We start from the raw sequence: 19131 nt of genomic DNA, 5'->3' as shown, positions 1-19131 counted from the left end.
CTGGTGTGCTTTCCTTTAAGGATCAGTGCATTGAGTATCAGAGTTGGGATGTCATGTTGTGGCTGTACAGGACATTGGTTAAGCCACTTTTGGAATACTGCATTCAGTTCTGGTCTCCCTGCTGTGGGAAAGATGTTGTTATACTTGGAAGGGTGTAGAAAATATTTACAAGAATGTTACTGGGTCTGGAAGGTTTGAGCTATAGAGAGAGGCTGAATAGGCTGGGGCTGTTTTCCCTGGAGCATTGGAGGCTGAAGGGTGACTTATAGAGGTTTCTAAAATAATAAAGGGAATGGACAGGGTGAATAGCCAAGGTCTTTTTCCCAGGATGGGGGAGTTTAAAACTCGAGGACATGGGTTTAAAGTGAAAGTGGAAAGACTTAAAAGGGGCCTGAGGGGCATCTTTTTCATGCAGACAGTGGTGCGTGCATGGAATGTGCTGCCAGACGAAATAGAGGAGGCTGGTACAATTACATTTAAAAGGCATCTGGTTGGGTGCTTGGAAATGAAAGGTTCACGAGGAAATGGGCCAAATGCTGGCAAATGGGGCTAGATTAATTTAGGATATCTGGTTGCCATGGATGCGTTGGGCTGAAGGATCTACTTCCGTGCTGTACAATTCTATATTCTAAATAAGTCACCATCGCCTTCTCAGAGGCAATGAATGTTGCTAATCCAGCACTGTCTACGACCATAAACATGAATATAAAGCATTCTCCTGAGCCTCATGATTACTAGTGCAGTGAAATTATCACTGCAACACTGTTTCCCACATCAGGAGTATGAAATGAGGGATAGGTGTAATGTGATTGGCTCCAATCTTTAAATATTCTGATCATTTTAAGTGAAGCTGATTTGTTTTGCTCAGTGATAATGGGAACTGCAGATGCTGGAGAATCCAAGATAATAAAATGTGAGACTGGATGAACACAGCAGGCCCAGCAGCATCTCAGGAGCACAAAAGCTGACGTTTCGGGCCTAGACTCTTCATCAGAGAGGGGGATGGGGAGAGGATTCTGGAATAAATAGGGAGAGACGGGGAGGCAGACCGAAGATGGAGAGAAAAGAAGATAGGTGGAGAGGAGAGTATAGGTGGGGAGGTAGGGACGGGACAGGTCAGTCCAGGGAAGACGGACAGGTCAAGGAGGTGGGATGAGGTTCGTGGGTAGGAGATGGAGGTGCGGCTCGGAGTGGGAGGAAGGGATGGGTGAGAGGAAGAACAGGTTAGGGAGGCAGAGACAGGTTGGACTGGTTTTGGGATGCAGTGGGTGGAGGGGAGGAGCTGGGCTGGTTGTGTGGTGCAGTGGGGGGAGGGGACAAACTGGGATGGTTTTGGGATGTGGTGGGGGAAGGGGAGATTTTGAAGCTGGTGTAGTCCACATTGATACCATTGGGCTGCAGGGTTCCCAAGCGGAATATGAGTTGCTGTTCCTGCAACCTTTGGGTGCCATCATTGTGGCACTGCAGGAGGCCCTTGATGGACATGTCATCTAAAGAATGGGAGGGGGAGTGGAAATGGTTTGCGACTGGGAGGTGCAGTTGTTTATTGCAAACCGAGCGGAGGTGTTCTGCAAAGCGGTCCCCAAGCCTCTGCTTGGTTTCCCCAATGTAGAGAAAGCCACACCGGGTACAGTGGATGCAGTATACCACATTGGCAGATGTGCAGGTGAACCTCTGCTTAATGTGGAAAGTCATCTTGAGGCCTGGGATAGGGGTGAGGGAGGAGGTGTGGGGGCAAGTGTCGCATTTCCTGCGGTTGCAAGGGAAGGTGCCGGGTGTGGTGGGGTTGGAGGGCATTGTGGAGCGAACAAGGGAGTCACGGACAGAGTGGTCTCTCCGGAAAGCAGGCAGGGGTGGGGATGGAAAAATGTCTTGGGTGGTGGGGTTGGATTGTCCCTGGTCGACCCATCGTCTCAGCCTGCTCCTGCCCCACCGAACTCATCTCCACCTATCTGGACTCCATTTTCTCCCCTTTGGTCCAGGAGCTCCCTACGTAAGTCCGTGACACCACCCACGCCCTCCACCTCCTCCAGGACTTCCAATTCCCTGGCCCCCAACACCTCATCTTCACCATGGACATCCAGTCCCTATACACCTGCATTCCGCATGCAGATGGCCTCAAGGCCCTCCGCTTTTTCCTGTCCCGCAGGCCCGACCAGTCCCCCTCCACCGACACCCTCATCCGCCTAGCCGAACTCGTCCTCACCCTCAACAACTTCTCTTTCAATTCCTCCCACTTCCTACAGACTAAGGGGGTGGCCATAGGCACCCACATGGGCCCCAGCTATGCCTGCCTCTTTGTAGGTTACGTGGAACAGTCCCTCTTCCGCACCTACACAGGCCCCAAACCCCACCTCTTCCTCCGTTACATTGATGACTGTATCGGCGCCGCCTCTTGCTCCCCAGAGGAGCTCGAACAATTCATCCACTTCACCAACACCTTCCACCCCAACCTTCAGTTCACCTGGGCCATCTCCAGCACATCCCTCACCTTCCTGGATCTCTCAGTCTCCATCTCAGGCAACCAGCTTGTAACTGATGTCCATTTCAAGCCCACCGACTCCCACAGCTACTTAGAATACACCTCCTCCCACCCACCCTCCTGCAAAAATTCCATCCCCTATTCCCAATTCCTCCGCCTCCGCCGCATCTGCTCCCACGATGAGGCATTCCACTCCCGCACATCCCAGATGTCCAAGTTCTTCAAGGACCGCAACTTTCCCACCACAGTGGTCGAGAACGCCCTTGACTGTGTCTCCCACATTTCCCGCAACACATCCCTCACACCCCGTCCCCGCCACAACCGCCCCAAGAGGATCCCCCTCGTTCTCACACACCACCCCACCAACCTCCAGATACAACGCATCATCCTCCGACACTTCCGCCATCTACAATCCGACCCCACCACCCAAGATATTTTTCTATCTCCACCCCTGTCTGCTTTCCGGAGAGACCACTCTCTCCGTGACTCCCTTGTTCGCTCCACACTGCCCTCCAACCCCACCACACCTGCAACCGCAGGAAATGCTACACTTGCCCCAACACCTCCTCCCTCACCCCTATCCCAGGGCCCAAGATGACTTTCCATATTAAGCAGAGGTTCACCTGCACATCTGCCAGTGTGGTATACTGCATCCACTGTACCCAGTGTGGCTTTCTCTACATTGGGGAAACCAAGCAGAGGCTTGGGGACCGCTTTGCAGAACACCTCCGCTCGGTTTGCAATAAACAACTGCACCTCCCAGTCGCAAACCATTTCCACTCCCCCTCCCATTCTTTAGATGACAGGTCCATCATGGGCCTCCTGCAGTGTCACAATGATGCCACCCAAAGGTTGCAGGAACAGCAACTCATATTCCGCTTGGGAACCCTGCAGCCCAACGGTATCAATGTGGACTTCACCAGCTTCAAAATCTCCCCTTCCCCCACCGCATCCCAAAACCAGCCCAGTTTGTCCCCTCCCCCCACTGCACCACACAACCAGGCCAGCTCTTCCCCTCCACGCACTGCATCCCAAAACCAGTCCAACCTGTCTCTGCCTCCCTAACCTGTTCTTCCTCTCACCCATCCCTTCCTCCCACTCCGAGCCGCACCTCCATCTCCTACCTATGAACCTCATCCCACCTCCTTGACCTGTCCGTCTTCCCTGGACTGACCTATCCCCTCCCTACCTCCCCACCTATACTCTCCTCTCCACCTATCTTCTTTTCTCTCCATCTTCGGTCTGCCTCCCCGTCTCTCCCTATTTATTCCAGAATCCTCTCCCCATCCCCCTCTCTGATGAAGGGTCTAGGCCCGAAACGTCAGCTTTTGTGCTCCTGAGATGCTGCTTGTCCTGCTGTGTTCATCCAGCCTCACATTTCATTATCTTGTTTTGCTTAGTCACTTGTTTACAATAATAATATTAAAATATTACTTGAAAAACTTTAACTTGTATAAAAGTTTTACTCATGGTATAGTGGTCTACTGTAATTGTTACTAGATTGTTGCAGAGACCTAGATAATATTCTGGGGACCCGGGTTTGAATCCTGCCAATGGCAGGTGGTGGAATCTGAATTCAATAAAAACCCAGAATTAATGGTCTAAAGATGACCATGAAGCCATTGTTGATCATCAGAAAAAATGTACCTGGTTTAATAATATCCTTTAGGGCAGGAAAGCTACCATCCTTAACTTGGCTGACCGACATGTGACTCCAGACCTCCAGCAATGCAATTACCTCTTGATTAACTCTGGGCAATTAGGCACTGTCAATGAATGCTGGCCTCGTCAATGATGCCCTTATCCCATGAATGAATAAAGTAAACTCATTAGGGTAACAGATTCACATGAATACCACCTCATTTGTTCTCGGACAATGGTTTAAGAACAGTGGATGGTGGGTGAAAGTTATGTGGTTCTGCACAGAGAGGGAATGGACAGATTTCTTGTGTGTATTTATTGCCTCATTTATCTCTACGTTTACACCACGAGCACATGAATGGTATGGATTTGGAAGTGATCTAGTGGTATTAGGACAATACAAGAAATTTCCTTCTCTCGTACCTTCGTACAGAAATCAAACTATCATCTTACCGAGATAGAAAACGTAAGGTGAGATGATGCTGCCCACCCTCGAAGTCATCGAGCTCAATCCGACACCCATGTTTCTCACTGTGGTTGGATACAGCTCACTAGTGTAAACAAAAACTATTGCGAAGGCTGTTGTGGTTCCAAATTTTCCGATCATTACTAGCACAGTGGAAATTGCTGCAAGATCTAGAAAATAGACAAGTTAACAATCAACTTAGTGGAAGCAGTGGCTTATAAGTGGATGTCTGTGTACTTCTGCCAGATGTTTAATATAGGGGTGTTAATTTATCAAAAAAAATGTTTCTGGCTTGAACACTCGACAGCCAGGATTAGCTATTAACAGATTTACGACGGTGATCGTAACTGTAAGCAAAAATACTGTAGCTTCATGAAAGTTACATTGGCTTAAACACTGCTGTCATAATAATGACAAGGTTGCTTTTCAGGTTAAAAGCCACAGCGGCTTCTATCAATGGCAGATACAGAATTAAGGCACAGCAATGTGAAATCGCTTTTGGAGATGAACTGCTTTACTGTTAACTTCACGAAAGTGATATATCTCTGCCTGTCTCCCAATTAAATATTTTGAATGCTGTTAAGCTTTTCCTTTTTCTTTTATTCTTTCGTATTTATTTTTTATTTTCCTTTTTTTCAAATTTCTTTTTCGACACTTAATATGACATTGATCATTGAAATGTATACTTTCATTCCAACAGTATCTCAATAGTATTTAGCTGGCTGTAAAGCCCTTTGAAAAGTCTGGTGGGTGTAAGATGCGTACATAATTGCAAGTTTTCCTATTTTCTTGAAGGCTTTCCAAATCAGGATGGTGGTGCTTGCAAAAAAACTTACAGGAGGTGACTTTAACATGCTTCTTTTAGCTGGCAGATTTGTACGTTCCTGCAGCGAGAGACCTGGCAAGTTGCTGCAGTGCAATTTGTAGATGGTGCACAATATTGCCACTGTGTGCTGATGCTGGAGGAAGCAACTCTTTAAGATGGTGAGTGGGTGCCAAACAAAAACATGGTTTTGCTCTTGATGGTGTTGAACTTCATAAGTTGGAGCTATACTAGTTTGGGCAACTGGTAAGTACTCCACCATCCTCCTAACTTGCGTCTTGCAGATGATCGAAAAGCTTTTAGGTTTCAGAGTTGAGATGCTTGCCACTCTTTTCTTAGTTGTTGACCTGCTTTTGCTGTTCCAGCATTTTTGTGACTTAACAAGTTAAATTTAGATCCATGAAATCTCCTTGCAAATGTTAAGTTGTGCAAGTGGAATTGCTCCTGGGAGTCCAACAGCTTTAGAGATGGAGAGAATTTGCTATGTCAAAAGTACCTGATGTTTTCCAATGCTGATTGAAAAATACATGAGCAAACAACTTTTCAGATAAACGAAATAAGGCTTATGGGAAATCTGGAAAATAAAAGGCAATTGTAACAGAATTGTCACCTGTATTTAAAGGCAAGGGTATAAAGTGGAACAGTTTAAAGTTAAATGTGAATTCCACCACATTCTGCTCAGGAGAAGAGGAAGATGACCATAGATCTCCAAGCAAAGATCATGTATATGGGTTGTTAAATCTATCACAAAGCACAAAATGATGATTAATATTCTCTTCCAGCTATGATTATGGCTATAGTTTAAACCAATTTAAGAAAAAAATTCCATTGATAGAAATTGTGTACATATCTAATTTTGTCTTAATTAACAACACAAATCACTATGGCCAATACACCACTGAATGACAGAAAACACAGTTGGGAATAAGATGGTATTGTGGCACTGTCAAAGATTGTATAGAGATGGCATGGAGATATTAAAATGTTTTAAAAGCTGTAACTTCTTGTTAAAATTCTAACCTGAACTTTGCTGGACTAAAACATGACAATCAGTCACAGAACCATAAACTATGAATGAATGGAATCAGGACAGAGCTCAGAGTGCAACATTTTAGAAACCTACACCTTCATTGTGTGAGTGTTGCAGTCAAAATCCATATAAAGGAGCAGAAGACTGTGTTTTGACAAACCATTTCTGGACAACAAATGGGCTATTAGGCTGAAATGATGCTAATAGCATGGTTCAGTTCATACCAACAAACAATGATCAGGATTAAAAGCATAGAAACTATTTTGTTAACTAACGTGTTTCAGCCAGTAAGCCCATCACAGAGCCAAACCCTCTTGGACTTTGAACAGTTTAAACTTTTACTGCTGGACAGCCGTCCTTTAATGAAGGGAGAACAAAATGGTCTGGTCAAAAGCTACCCAGCGATTAGCACGCTAGTCCAGAGACAGTCGGTTTACTGTCAGCATCACTACCTGCAAGATTCTTTCGACAGAAGATCAGATTTCAAGCTCAACTAAGCCCACCTTTCATCTCAATTTCTTTGAAGTTCAGTTTTCTGGCAAATTCTTCTTTTATATGTAAAGTGGATCAACAATACTGCCATGCCTTCTGCTATCCACTATCTGGTATTCACTATCTACAAGGCCAGCCAACAGTGAGATTTTTCAAACTCAAAAGAATTGAATGAATTAATGCTCATCACTTCAATCTTGATGCACTTCATGTTTGTACTGTTTCCTTTCCTTCTTTTCCCTGCTTTCTTCCTTTTTCAGTTGTTGTGTGCAAGTGTTGCCTTAATCATCCCATCTGTAAATCATTTAACTTCATAGAACAGAGGGTTTTAGAGCAAGTTCACCATGGCCTTTGTTCAAAAGGAATTGAGGGAATTTTTTTTATGAAGAATACATCTGCTTTAAGACAAGAGAAGGGAACAGAAAAATAATTAGACTTGCCTCTCCCTCCTGTCCATAGTTGTATTCACAGAGAGGGGAGAACACCATCATTTTGGCATGCATTTGCAATCTTTGAATCTGCAGCAATATTCAAGAACTTTCTAACATGGTAGAATGGACTCCATTCCGTGCTCAAATTCAAATGAAACACACAACTGAAATCAGCTCCTCTCCCCGACTGAGAAATTAACAATGTCTAAAACATATCTACCTTTTCTGGTCGATATACATGTTGGGATTCTGGCAGTTACATACACCATTAAGAGTGGCCTCAACAGCAATCTTTCCATCAGGTCCAGGCAATTTGTTCACGATGCAAGCTTGAAGGTGAAATATGGTAAGGTCACCCTGAGGGACCATAGCTACCCTGATCAAATCGTTTCTCACAATATATCACACAAACTCATGAAGGGGCCTATGTCCATCACATTTGGTCTTCAAACGTGTCTCATCTACCTCAGATAAGTTTGAATAACAGGTGAACCAAGCTATTTCATGCTACTACTACGCAGTAACAACACAAGTCATGTTCAATACTCAAAAGATGTTGAAATGAAACCAATAAATGTTCTGGTTATTACCAAAATGAATAATTGGTGTGCGAATTTCAGTGTTCATGTGATGTTAGATATATAGACCATATGTTCCAAACACTAGCAGATCATACCCCTTCTGCTGCTTACAATAAGCAAGGGTGCTGACTGTAGCCAACCAGCCCATGCTTACTAATCTCACAAGTGCTGAATATTAAATGTGATTCTGTAATTGCACAGCATTTGCTAAATAATCCTTAATGAATAAAGAATTATGCTGACAACTAAGTTAGGATTGTCAGCTGGACTACACTAATACATAGGGTCCATTCTTTGCAGATCTATAACAAGTACAGTGCAGATGTATGGTTCTGTATAACTGGTAGAATTAAGAATGAAAAGGCAGTTTGGCAATCAGCTATTCAACCAATGCTGATATAGAGTAAACTATGGCATACATAAAACTGGTTTGGAGTTCCTAATGGGACACAATTTCCCCTCCCCCCACACTTAATATTCTCATCTCTGCCTCATCCTCAACACAAGCTAGGCCAGTGAAGTAGTGCTCGTAGTTTGTGGAATAATCTGCCAGAATGCTAATTTTTTTTTAAAGCTTATACTACAGGTACTCTTCAATTATTCATGAAATGTTCCTTAAAACAAATATTGATTAGGTTATGATGTTTTTAGGTGCACTATAAAACATTTACTTGAAGGAATGGGTTGAATGAAGAAAAGGACAATTCCACCCAGAAACAGAGTGCTTGAAAGGCTGAACCTTCGGGAAAACCTCTGGAGCAAAAGCCAAGATGCTACATAGGCAGGAACTTCGATGGCACCAGCGAAGAAACAGTTCAAATAGTCATCACCATGGAGATTGGGTGTGTTCAAAGATAGACTAAAGTATTCAGCTGTTAAAATCATCCTGCAACGAGAAGACAAAATCATCTTGTAAAATGAGTTTTAAAATAATTCTTTCCCTATCCCTTTATAAAACAATTTTGGTTTTAACATGACTTTCTTACTCACTGATTTTTATTCCCTATTTGAGTTTTTGGTTCCCACTAGGTATGCAAACAGTGCATCTACTCTCTATACCCCACGCTAACGTTAAATATTAGAATATATTCAGACATTCTCTGCAGATAATCAGTCATCTAAATTTATCCTACTCTCCACTGACAATCAACTGCATCTGTTTTGGAATTTGCTTGAAAAATCAAATGCTGTACGCAATCCTGTATCTGTGATTCCATTCAACAATTTATTCTTCCATTAAATCAAGGAGTAGCACAGCATGTTGGCGACCAATAATCCATCTAGCTGCTCAAAGACTGAGCTATTGAGTTCCTTTCTTGCCTATCTTCAGTGTGACAGAAGTACATTTCCTCTCAGCTTTAATTAAGCTTTTTGGAGTATTTGCATTGGTTCACATTCCCATAGCATTGGCCTTTGGCAAACTTGGATGTCATTCAATATGTGTCATTATTTTCTTCCCTCTTAAATTGTACAATATTCCTTTGCATATTTCCTGCATTTAATTTGATCACCTAAATATCTACAAATTGAGACGACAATCTGCAGACTTTGTAAGTTAGGTCAAAATCCCACAAGGAATCTCTGACACCATCAGAATTTGTGGGGTCCTGTAGAGGAGATCAATTCTTTTGAATGGGACAAATTGTCGATGGTTTATGGGGCTAATTACTGAAATTTGGGACTGTCCTGAATGAGGTAGGCACTTGTGAGATCATCAACTTTCAGAAACACAAATTGGAGAACTTTCTGAATGGCAAATGTCTCATTGCTGTAGAGGATAAGACATTATGTTCTCTGTTTACCTCAATTACTAATATCTGCAGCAGGCAAACACAAATCCAAAAATGAATGTTAAACTTTATCTCAAATGGCTACAAGAGTACAAAATGATCTTTCAATCGGACAAACTGTGTTGAGCCAACTGAAGTGCTGCATTGAGTTTGAGGCATCATCGGAGGTAAGATTCAGATTTTCAAGACAGTAACAGGACATATGGACTTAAATTATGAAGGTAGTTGCACGATCATCATTTGTATGCCCTCATCTTTAGGAAAGTGAAGTATGATCAAATTGAGGCATTTAAAACAGTAACATAATGCAATAGGGTAAGCACAGAGAAATCATTCCCTTTTCTGTCAAAATCTTAAAATTATAGCAAGACCATTTATGAATGAAATTAGGAAGTATTTTTCACACAAATATTGCAAAAATCTGCCATTTTCTCCATCAAAATGGTGCAATCACAAGTTTAATATTTTAAGAGAAACAGATTTGGTAGAAATTTGAGAGTTGTTAGCAAGACACTAATTGAAAGACATAGCGTGTTTGAGGTGAGAACGGCTGATACTTTTACTCGCATGTGACATAGCTGTCCCCAACAAGGCTAGCATTTGTTGCCAATCTCTAATTCTTTTAGGTGATGGCCAGCCATGTTTTTGAACCGCTGCACTTACCTGGAAAGAAATTCCTAGATTTTAATCTGATAACAATGAAGGAATAGTAACAAGTCAGGATGGTGTGTGAATTGGAAGGGAACTTCCAAATAATGGTGCTCCTGTGTACCTTCTGCCTATGCCCTTCTCAATGGTAGAAGTCATGGGTTTGAGAATTCATATTGAAAGAGCCTTGGCAGGTTGCTGCAGTGCATCTTGTATATTAAATATATCACTGGCAGTCTTGTTACTGGTGGAGAAAATGAATGTTTCAGTTGGTGGATGGGGTGCTAAGTGAAATACTTGTTCATGGATGATAGGTGGAGCTTGCAAGTAAAGTGTACTCCATCACATATTTGACTTGTGCCTTGTAAACAGTGGACTAGTTGTGGGAGTCAGGTGGTGAAAAACTCACCCAAGTATTGCTAGTCTCTGGCCTGTTTCTGTAACTACGGTATTTGTACATCTGGTCCAATTCAGCTTCTGGTCAGTAGTAACCCTCAAGCTGTTGGTAGTGCAGTTATGTGATCAAGGCAAAATGATTAGGTTTACTCTTGCGGGAGATGGTCATTGCCTTGTACTTGATGTGGAGCCAAATGTAGATCAGCAGAGAAAACAACAATGAGTGAAAATAGTTGTTTTTAAGAAATATGTTAATGAGATGTGGACATTACTGGCAGCATTAGTGGCAGTGAGAAAAATCTGTGAAGTGGTGTGCCCATCTCAGGCAAAAATGCCAAGAGAGACAGTTTTTGTTCTTCCAGGGTGTTGGGCTGCAGGCATGCCAGCCAAAGCAGATAAAAGTTATGCGGCAGTCACAGAGTTGCGGGGTCCTGAGTGATAGGCTGTTTAGAAGGCACACCTTGCTCTGCAATGGGGCTTTATCCCAGTTATACAAAACTACAGAAAAGCTCTCCAGCCCTCACCCACCTCAAACCCATGCTCCATTCACATCACATCATGCCCCAACAACTTCCACAGACCCACACGCTCTCTATGCCAATGCATGTTTCCCAAAATGCCCCTACTGACCCGATAACTTTGGCAATTCCATGCCATTCACCTATTGTACAGTGCATATGAGCAATGAACTACCTAGCAACATCAGTATATGCAAACAGAAAACCTTTATCTACTTACCTTTCAAAATGTTCCCACCTGCAGACTGTGGTTTACAACTCTGAGGTGCTGTCAACCACAGGATGTTAACAAAGCTGGCCAGATTGCACAAAAATTGCACAGGGAAAGGACATGCCTATTCCCACATTGGAGCTGCCCAGGCTGGGAATACTGGGTGCAGGCTTGTGACTTGAACTATCTGCACTCTTAAAAAGGTATTCCTGAAAATCTGAAAATCCAGGAGCAGAGTCAGGAAGTTCAGATTTTTACATTGCTCCAGACTCATTCCAACTTGATGAAAATACCAGCCCATGTCTCGGGATCACAATTCCAGGTCTTGGCATATGTGAATAAGCCACAATGGAACAAGATCCTACTTCAATATGATTTAAGTCAATAAGGTGTGAGGCTGGAAAGACATAGCAGGTCAAACCACATCCAAGAAGCAGGTAAGTCAACATTTCAGGTCAAAACATGATACTGTGGAGGGGATACAGTCCAGAAATAAATGAGGGGGCAGTGGTTGGGGCCAGGGGAAGGGTATGAGAGGTGGTGATAGGTGGATGCAGGTAGGGGATTACTGTGATTGGTCAATGGGAAAGGTGGAGCAGATAGGTAGGTAGGAAGATGGACAGGCTAGGTTAGGTCAGGTCAGGACGGGGAGGGCTGGACGCGGGTTAAGACTAAGAGTGGAGGGATTTTGAAGGTGGTGAAGTCAATATTGAGACCATTCAGCTGTAAGCTCCCAAGCTAAATATGAGGTGTTGTTCCTCCACTTTACGTTTAGCCTCACTCGACAGTAGAGAAGGCCAAGGATGGACATGTCATCAGGGCATTGGGAGGGGGAATTAAAATGGACAGCAACTGGAACGTTGTGTTGGTGGTTGCGTGGAGACCTCAGGTGATCCGTGAACCGGTCCTGAAGTTTGTGTTTGGTAACATTGGATGATGCAGGCGAATCCCTGCCAGAGCTGTAAGGATTGTTTTGGGCCTCGGATGGAAGTGTGAGGGGAGGTGTGGGGACAGGTGTTACATCTCCTGCGGTTGCAGGGAAAGGTACTAGGTGCAGTGGAGGGGTTGGTGGGGAGTGCGGAGCTGATGAGAGAGTTGTAGAATGAACTGTGGAAGGCAGCTGGGGTGTGGAGGGAAGTATCCTTTAGGTGCTGGGGTCTGGTTGTAGGTGGTAGAAATGTTGGAGGATGACGTATTGGATTCGGAGCTTGGTGGGGCGGTATGTGAGGACTAGGGGGCTCATTGCTTTTGGGGGGAGTGGTTTTGAGGGCAGAAGTACAGGAAAAGTGGTTTAGGGCATCCTTAATTACAGAGGAGGAGAAATCACGGTCCCTAATGTAGGAGGATATCAGGGTGACCTGGAGTGGAATGCCTCATCCTGGGAGCAAATGGAGGCGGAGGAATTGGGAGTATGGGATAGCATTTTTCAAGGACGGTAGGTGAGAGGAGGTATAGTCAAGGTAATTGTGAAAGTCAGTAGGTTTGAAATAAATGTTGGTGGCGAGTTGGTTTCTGGAGATGGAGACAGAGGTCCAGGGAGGGGAGGAAGGTATCAGAAATAGTCCGGGTGAATTTAAAGGCAGGGTGGAAAGTGTTGGTGAAGTTGATGAACTGCTCAAGCTCTTTACAGGAGTAAAAGGCTGCAGCGTTGCAGTCATCAATATAGTGGGGAAACAGGTGGGGAATAGTGCCAGTGCAGTCGCTGAAGAGGGACTGTTCCACAAATCCTACAGAGGCAGGCACAACTCAGGCCCATGCAGGTGCCTATGGACACCTCTTTGGTTTGTAGGAAGTGGCAGGAGTCAAAGGAGAAATTGTTGAGGGTGACGACCCGTTCAGCCAAACTGAGAGTGTCATTGGAAGGGGACTGGTTGAGCCCATGGGAGAGGAGGAAGCAGAGGGCTTTTACAACCTCCGTGTGGATGATGCACATGTAAAGGGACTGTGCATCCATGGTGAAGGTGAGATGTTGGAGGCTGGGGAATTGAAAGTTTTGGAAAAGATGGAGGGCATGGGTTATGTCATGAATATAAGTAGGGAGTTCCTGGACCAAAGGGGAAAGAATGGAGTCGAGGTAGGAGGAGATGAGCTCAGTGGGACAGGAGCAGGCAGACACAGTGGGTAAACTGGGGCAGTCTGGTTTATGGATTTTGCGTAGGAGATAGAAACAGGCGGTGCGGGAGTGGGGAACTATCAAGTTGGAGGCTATGGCCAGAAGATCTCGCGCAGTGATGAGGCTGTCAGTGGTCCGGGAGATGATAGCTTGGTGATCAAAGGTGGGGTCATTATTGAGGGGATGGTAGGAGGAGATGTCAGAGAGTTGGCATCTGCCCTCAGTAATGTAGAGGTCAGTACACCATACTACCACCGTGTTCCCCTCTTGTTAGCGGGTTTAATACTGAGGTCGAGGTTGGAGTGAAGGGAGCTGGGGGGGGTATGTCGCTGTTGTTGTATGATCAGAAGGGATACTGTTTCTAAGTGGTTTAAATAGTCAGTACAAACTATTTTCCTGTAAAAGACACACAACTATGTCTCTGGATTGTTCAATATTGTCAAGTGAGGGCCTCTAAAGCAACATCATCATGCAGCACTTTAGGCAGCCTGGCTCAACTGAAGGGTTTGTGAGGATGATGGCAAAGAAGTCGACAACCAGTCACTTCACCCTAACTTATATGAGCAACAATGTGAAGGATGTCAAGATATGGCACACAGTTCAGGAGATCCTTCCCACTCCAAGTTGTATATACAACATATTCATCAATATTACAAAATTAAATACAATAATATATCATGGAATCATCCAACCAATTAAAGGCTCACATTCCACCTACATTGTTGCCATTCACCCCTGCTCTAAACCCAAACACGGTGCCTCTGCGACAAACAAAAGTTAATCACGTATGCCAAGGTCGTCTTCCTGAACAGCCCCTGGAGGAACCCATATGAAATGTGCACTGTCAGAGGGTCAGAATCAATGGATCAGCACTTGTAGGAATCAAATGAAATCTTTATTTCAAATGTAATCAGATCAGCACAGAAACAACTATGATCTAATTACCTGTGAGGCTCAAATACATCTAGTGTGTTTTCTTATGTCTTTGAGTGTTGTCATACTTTGACCCCAGTGGTCAGAAAGGTAGGCTGCTAACCTTTCTGCCCATGGTGACAGTCTTCTGGTCAGTTGAAGTTTAGAGGGCCTCGGTATTATGAGGGACTCCTGCACATGTGCAAAACCTTCATTGGTCCACGAGGCACGTCCTGGTGTCATGGCAGAAGGTCTAAGGAGCAACTGTCTAAGGCAGAGGTATGTAGATTTGGAAGACAGTACCTCCTCCTCTCTCAGCCAGGTACACATGTAATTCCCCACTGGCCTGAGATGGGCGAGAACTTGGGAGACTCCAGGACCCTCTCAATTTGCCATTATTCAGAGACAAGATGATGGAATACAGATCTTCACACATCTCAGTGCCTGGTCTGCTTGACGTAGTACCAACCCATCAATGGAGGAGGTCACACATGCAGTGAAGAGGGAGTCAGCAGTACTCATGGCTTGGATGGACTTCTCCAATGTCCAAGTCAGGGTGTGAATACCCTCTGGAAGTTCTGCCAGACTGTTATGCACCTACTACATCAGTATCTGCCACCTTACACATGGTTTCAGGGGCAAGTCATCACCAGCATGGGCCTGACTTCCCTCAGTTTTCCAATGCTTATGACCTCAGGTATCAGACACCAATAGCTGGTTAGTAGCTCAAGTGGAGCCTGCACCAAGTTGTGAGCTCAAATCTCATTCTGAAATTACTGCACTGGTGTAAGGTGCAGGGGACTGATGTACCATTACATCCTGACATTGTTTCCTCCTCTGCAGAGGTGGATGAGTCCTTTGGAGACAGTAGCTCTTTGTCCCTGTGGTTGAACTGCAAGATAGAACAGAATAATCAGCACGTCTTGCCCCCTCAGACACAGCCAAAGTTGTTGCAACTCACATTATTATTGATCAATTGGAGGTCACAAGAAAACCAAGGCTTAGACTCACCTGAGGCATGGTTCAGGCCCAGGCATGAAGTGACTTACCCTCTTGAGTGAACTCCAGCATCACTGTTCATGATGGAGAGGCAACTGTGATACCTTGGCAGCTCCAGAGTCTCCTTTTGCAAAGTTGAGCCCCTGACACCAGTCTGGGCTCTTGTCCTTGGTTGTTTGGGCCCTCTTCTTCTGCAACAACATGGAACAGCAAAATTAGTCATGTATCAAGAGCAGACAGAATGCTTATTTAGCTCGTTCCTATCTGCTGCTTTTCTAGACACTGGCATGCATGTAATATTGGATCAGCCTGGTGCTAGTTGTGAGGGTCAGCAGTGCCAGCCTTGTGCCCTTTGACAGAGCTGCAGGCTTTCCTTTCCAAAGAAATGCTGAAGCTACACTCATCGTCAATTACACAACAGTCTCTCTGTCTGTCCAGCATCTGCAGCCTCACACATATCCAGCTGCTGATCACGTAATGTGTGGTACTCACCTTATTAAGCAAAGAAGAACAATGATGGCTTGCAGCATTGCAGGCAGAGAAATGTCCATCCAGGCCTGCTTGATTAGGTAGAGAAGTCTCCTCCTCTGTCCTTCAAAACATGGCACCAACACATTCACCCATGTCAGCCAATGATGCAGCTGCTGTAGCTAATGAGTGGTTAGCTTCTCCTCCATTCTCCCCTGCCTGCTGGATGTTGCGTGGTCAGTTGGCACAAGACCACATCAGAAATAGAATACTCTCATCAACTTACGGTCTTCTCCTTCCTGCTGCGTCATTTGATATCCTAGCCAGCTGCTCTGGAAAAACATATGGAATTGTGAAAGCTTTTTGGTGTTTGTTTGCGAATGGTTCTGGTGATTTGCTGGATTTGGAATGAAGTGGTTCTGCATCTTCTCAAAGAGAAGGTGGGAGTTAGTTTTGGGAGAGGATGGTGGTGGTTGTGTGCTGGATTGGTCAGAGAGGCTTTGTGATCTCTTCATAGAAAGGCTACTGCAGCTACTGGAGACATACATACAGCCCCTTTCAGTTGCACGACAATCGAGGAAAGTCAAGCCTGCAGAGAGAGACTATCTGTGGTGAGGGAGGGGAATGCAATCTATTCATAGAAGATTCTATCAGTTACAGATCTCAAGGTCGCACTTCTCCTATCTCGATCTCAGGCGGGGTAAATGCCTAACATGCCTATGATTCACTGAGAACATAGTGGCAGAGCTGTGTCAGCTCATTTGCAGGATCTGCAACCTTACAGCAGATTAAGGATAGATTTGCTAATGGCCATTAAGATCACTGTTATTTTCAAATTTCACCAGGAAGGGGAAAACTACATGACCAACATTCCCCAGCTGGCTGTCCATTGTTGTGTCCAAAGAGGCGATCAAGACTTTACACATGAGAATGGCAGTAATCAATTTAGTCCTTTGAATCTGTTCTGTCATTCAATGAGATCATTGCTGATATATAGCCATGAAGGAGAGTTTGAAATGCCTCCTATTTTTGCATGTAGGACTTGGTCCTAATTTCACTCTTAAAAGGTCAGGCTTTAATGGTTAGATTATTCCCCTGTCTTAAAACTTCCTAGCAGCAGATACGACTTCTCCCTACTTCCTCTCTCTAATATCTAGAAAAAAAAAGATAAAATTGTCCCTCAATTTTCTAAGTTTCTAATAACACAATCATAATTTGTGTCATGTCTTTGTAATTTAATCCTTGCTGTCCAGATATTTTTCTGTGAATGTTATTCATTCCTTCCAAAGCCAGTACATGCCTTCCTGCGCTGTGGCATTGAGAGCAGCCCGTTGTACTCCAGACACCGTCTGAACAGGGTTATGTATAGCTGAAACATGATTTAATTTTCCTCGGCAGTTTATTTCTCTAGGTACACAGGCTAGCTTCCTTTAGCCTTCTTAATAATTTCCTGTGATCTATTTACTTGAACACTAAATCTCTTTGGACATCCATTGTTTCTAGTTTTTCATGATTTAGAAAGTACTCTCTTCTGTCCTTCTGGGTTCTATTTGATGATATTGAAATACACGTGCAACTGCTGTGCCCATTCGATTAATCTGTTAATGTCCTTTTGGTATGGTATATTGTTAAATATGTCACCTATCCCTGTGTCATCAGCAAATTTGTATATTGTGACTTACTGTCTCATCATCTAAGTCATTCTTAAACAAGTTAAATAATTCAGATTCCAACAATTACTAACATCTTACCAATAAGTCCGGCTATTTCTATTTTTAGTCTCCTGCCTCTTAACTAATTTCCTAAACATTTCAATAACTTGTCCAAGATTCCACAGCCTTCAACATCAGCTAACAATTACTTGTGAGAAACTTTATCAAATGGTTTCTGGAATAACATCTGTTGACATTGCAACATACACTATTTTAGCCATTGATTTAAAAAGAATCAGTCAGGTCTATCAGGTATGACCACTCTTTGCAGATCCATTCTACCTCTCCCAAACTAGTTGTAAACTTTCAAGGTAAAAATTCAAGGACAGGTGTCTACTTTGTTTTCGCTCTAACCAGACATTTGGATAATGAGCAGAAACATACATTTGCCAGCAGAGTGGGAAGCCCATTGAAAATAAAGGTTTGAGAGGGAGACAATACTTCAGGTCTGTCTCATGGGATATCACGGTGATGGGCAAAAACAAAGAACATGATGAAAATCAACACTCGCTGACGGGAGCTCCTTGTTGGGAAAGTCTCACCTTCAAAAACAAGAAATGCCAGGCAATGTAGGTCGGATCGACTTTTTCCAGGATATTTGGGTTCCAGGATCCTCGCAGACCCAAGCACAATTGAAGGTACAACATATACATACTCACAAGGAGGAAAAGATCTGTGGAGATCACAGGATTTCTTAACTTTCTAGCAGCAGGCATACCAAACCTTTCCGACAACACATCATTTTTAAGAAAGTTTGCAAGGAAGGATGCCCTATATGCATGGCTGGAGGACCACTAACACATGTTTGGATCACTTAAACAATCATTTGCAGCAGACACTAGTATACAACATTGCTATGGCCCAATGAACAAGGCAATCCTGGAGGTCAACACATCTCAAAAGAAGGGTAGAACTGTGCATCTTGGAAGATGATAAACCAATTCCATTTAGATCCAAAAGTCTGCAGGAAGAACAATGCAATTGTTCCAAGGCTGACAACATTTCATTTGGTCTGGTATGCAGTCCCACAAGATTTCATACACACCTATTTGATAAACAACTGACGATGGACCGCAATCACAAACCGTTACAAATTATTTGCAACAAGCCATAATGAGTGCACCACCCAGAAAACAAGGGCATCTGATAAAGGCACGGGGTACAACTTCAAAATCTGCTGTACTCTTGACACCAGAACGATTATGTTGGACAGACTGAGCACAGATTATTATATCTGATCAAGAATGCAGAAATTCCATCAGGCTTAGAAGATGGCAGTACAAACATCAAGTTGGAACTCAGCGATCAGCTTTGGGAGGAAATAGGAAATGATCCACAACAGAAGACGCTTTGGAAAACTTTGATAGAAGGGTGGCTTATTTTTCTTTTCATGGAATCTGGATAAGCCTATTGTGACA

At 43.9% G+C, this 19131-nt stretch overlaps 1 protein-coding gene across 1 annotated transcript in view; it reads right to left on the bottom strand.

Moving 5' to 3' along the window:
* Positions 1-19131, bottom strand: part of LOC125458431 (organic cation/carnitine transporter 2-like) — a 79830-nt gene that overhangs the window by 14627 nt on the left and 46072 nt on the right. Inside the window, exons 7-8 of the mRNA XM_059650621.1 lie at positions 8618-8832; positions 4577-4759 (exon numbers count right to left, since the gene is read on the bottom strand). Coding sequence (XP_059506604.1) covers positions 4577-4759; positions 8618-8832 — 398 coding nt within the window. The remainder of the gene's footprint in view (positions 1-4576; positions 4760-8617; positions 8833-19131) is intronic.

The sequence above is a fragment of the Stegostoma tigrinum genome, chromosome 13 (assembly GCF_030684315.1).
Source record: "Stegostoma tigrinum isolate sSteTig4 chromosome 13, sSteTig4.hap1, whole genome shotgun sequence".
NCBI classification, from domain to species: domain Eukaryota; kingdom Metazoa; phylum Chordata; class Chondrichthyes; order Orectolobiformes; family Stegostomatidae; genus Stegostoma; species Stegostoma tigrinum.
Note: the sequence above shows the minus strand (reverse complement) of the source record. Positions and strands in the feature narration are given on the sequence as shown.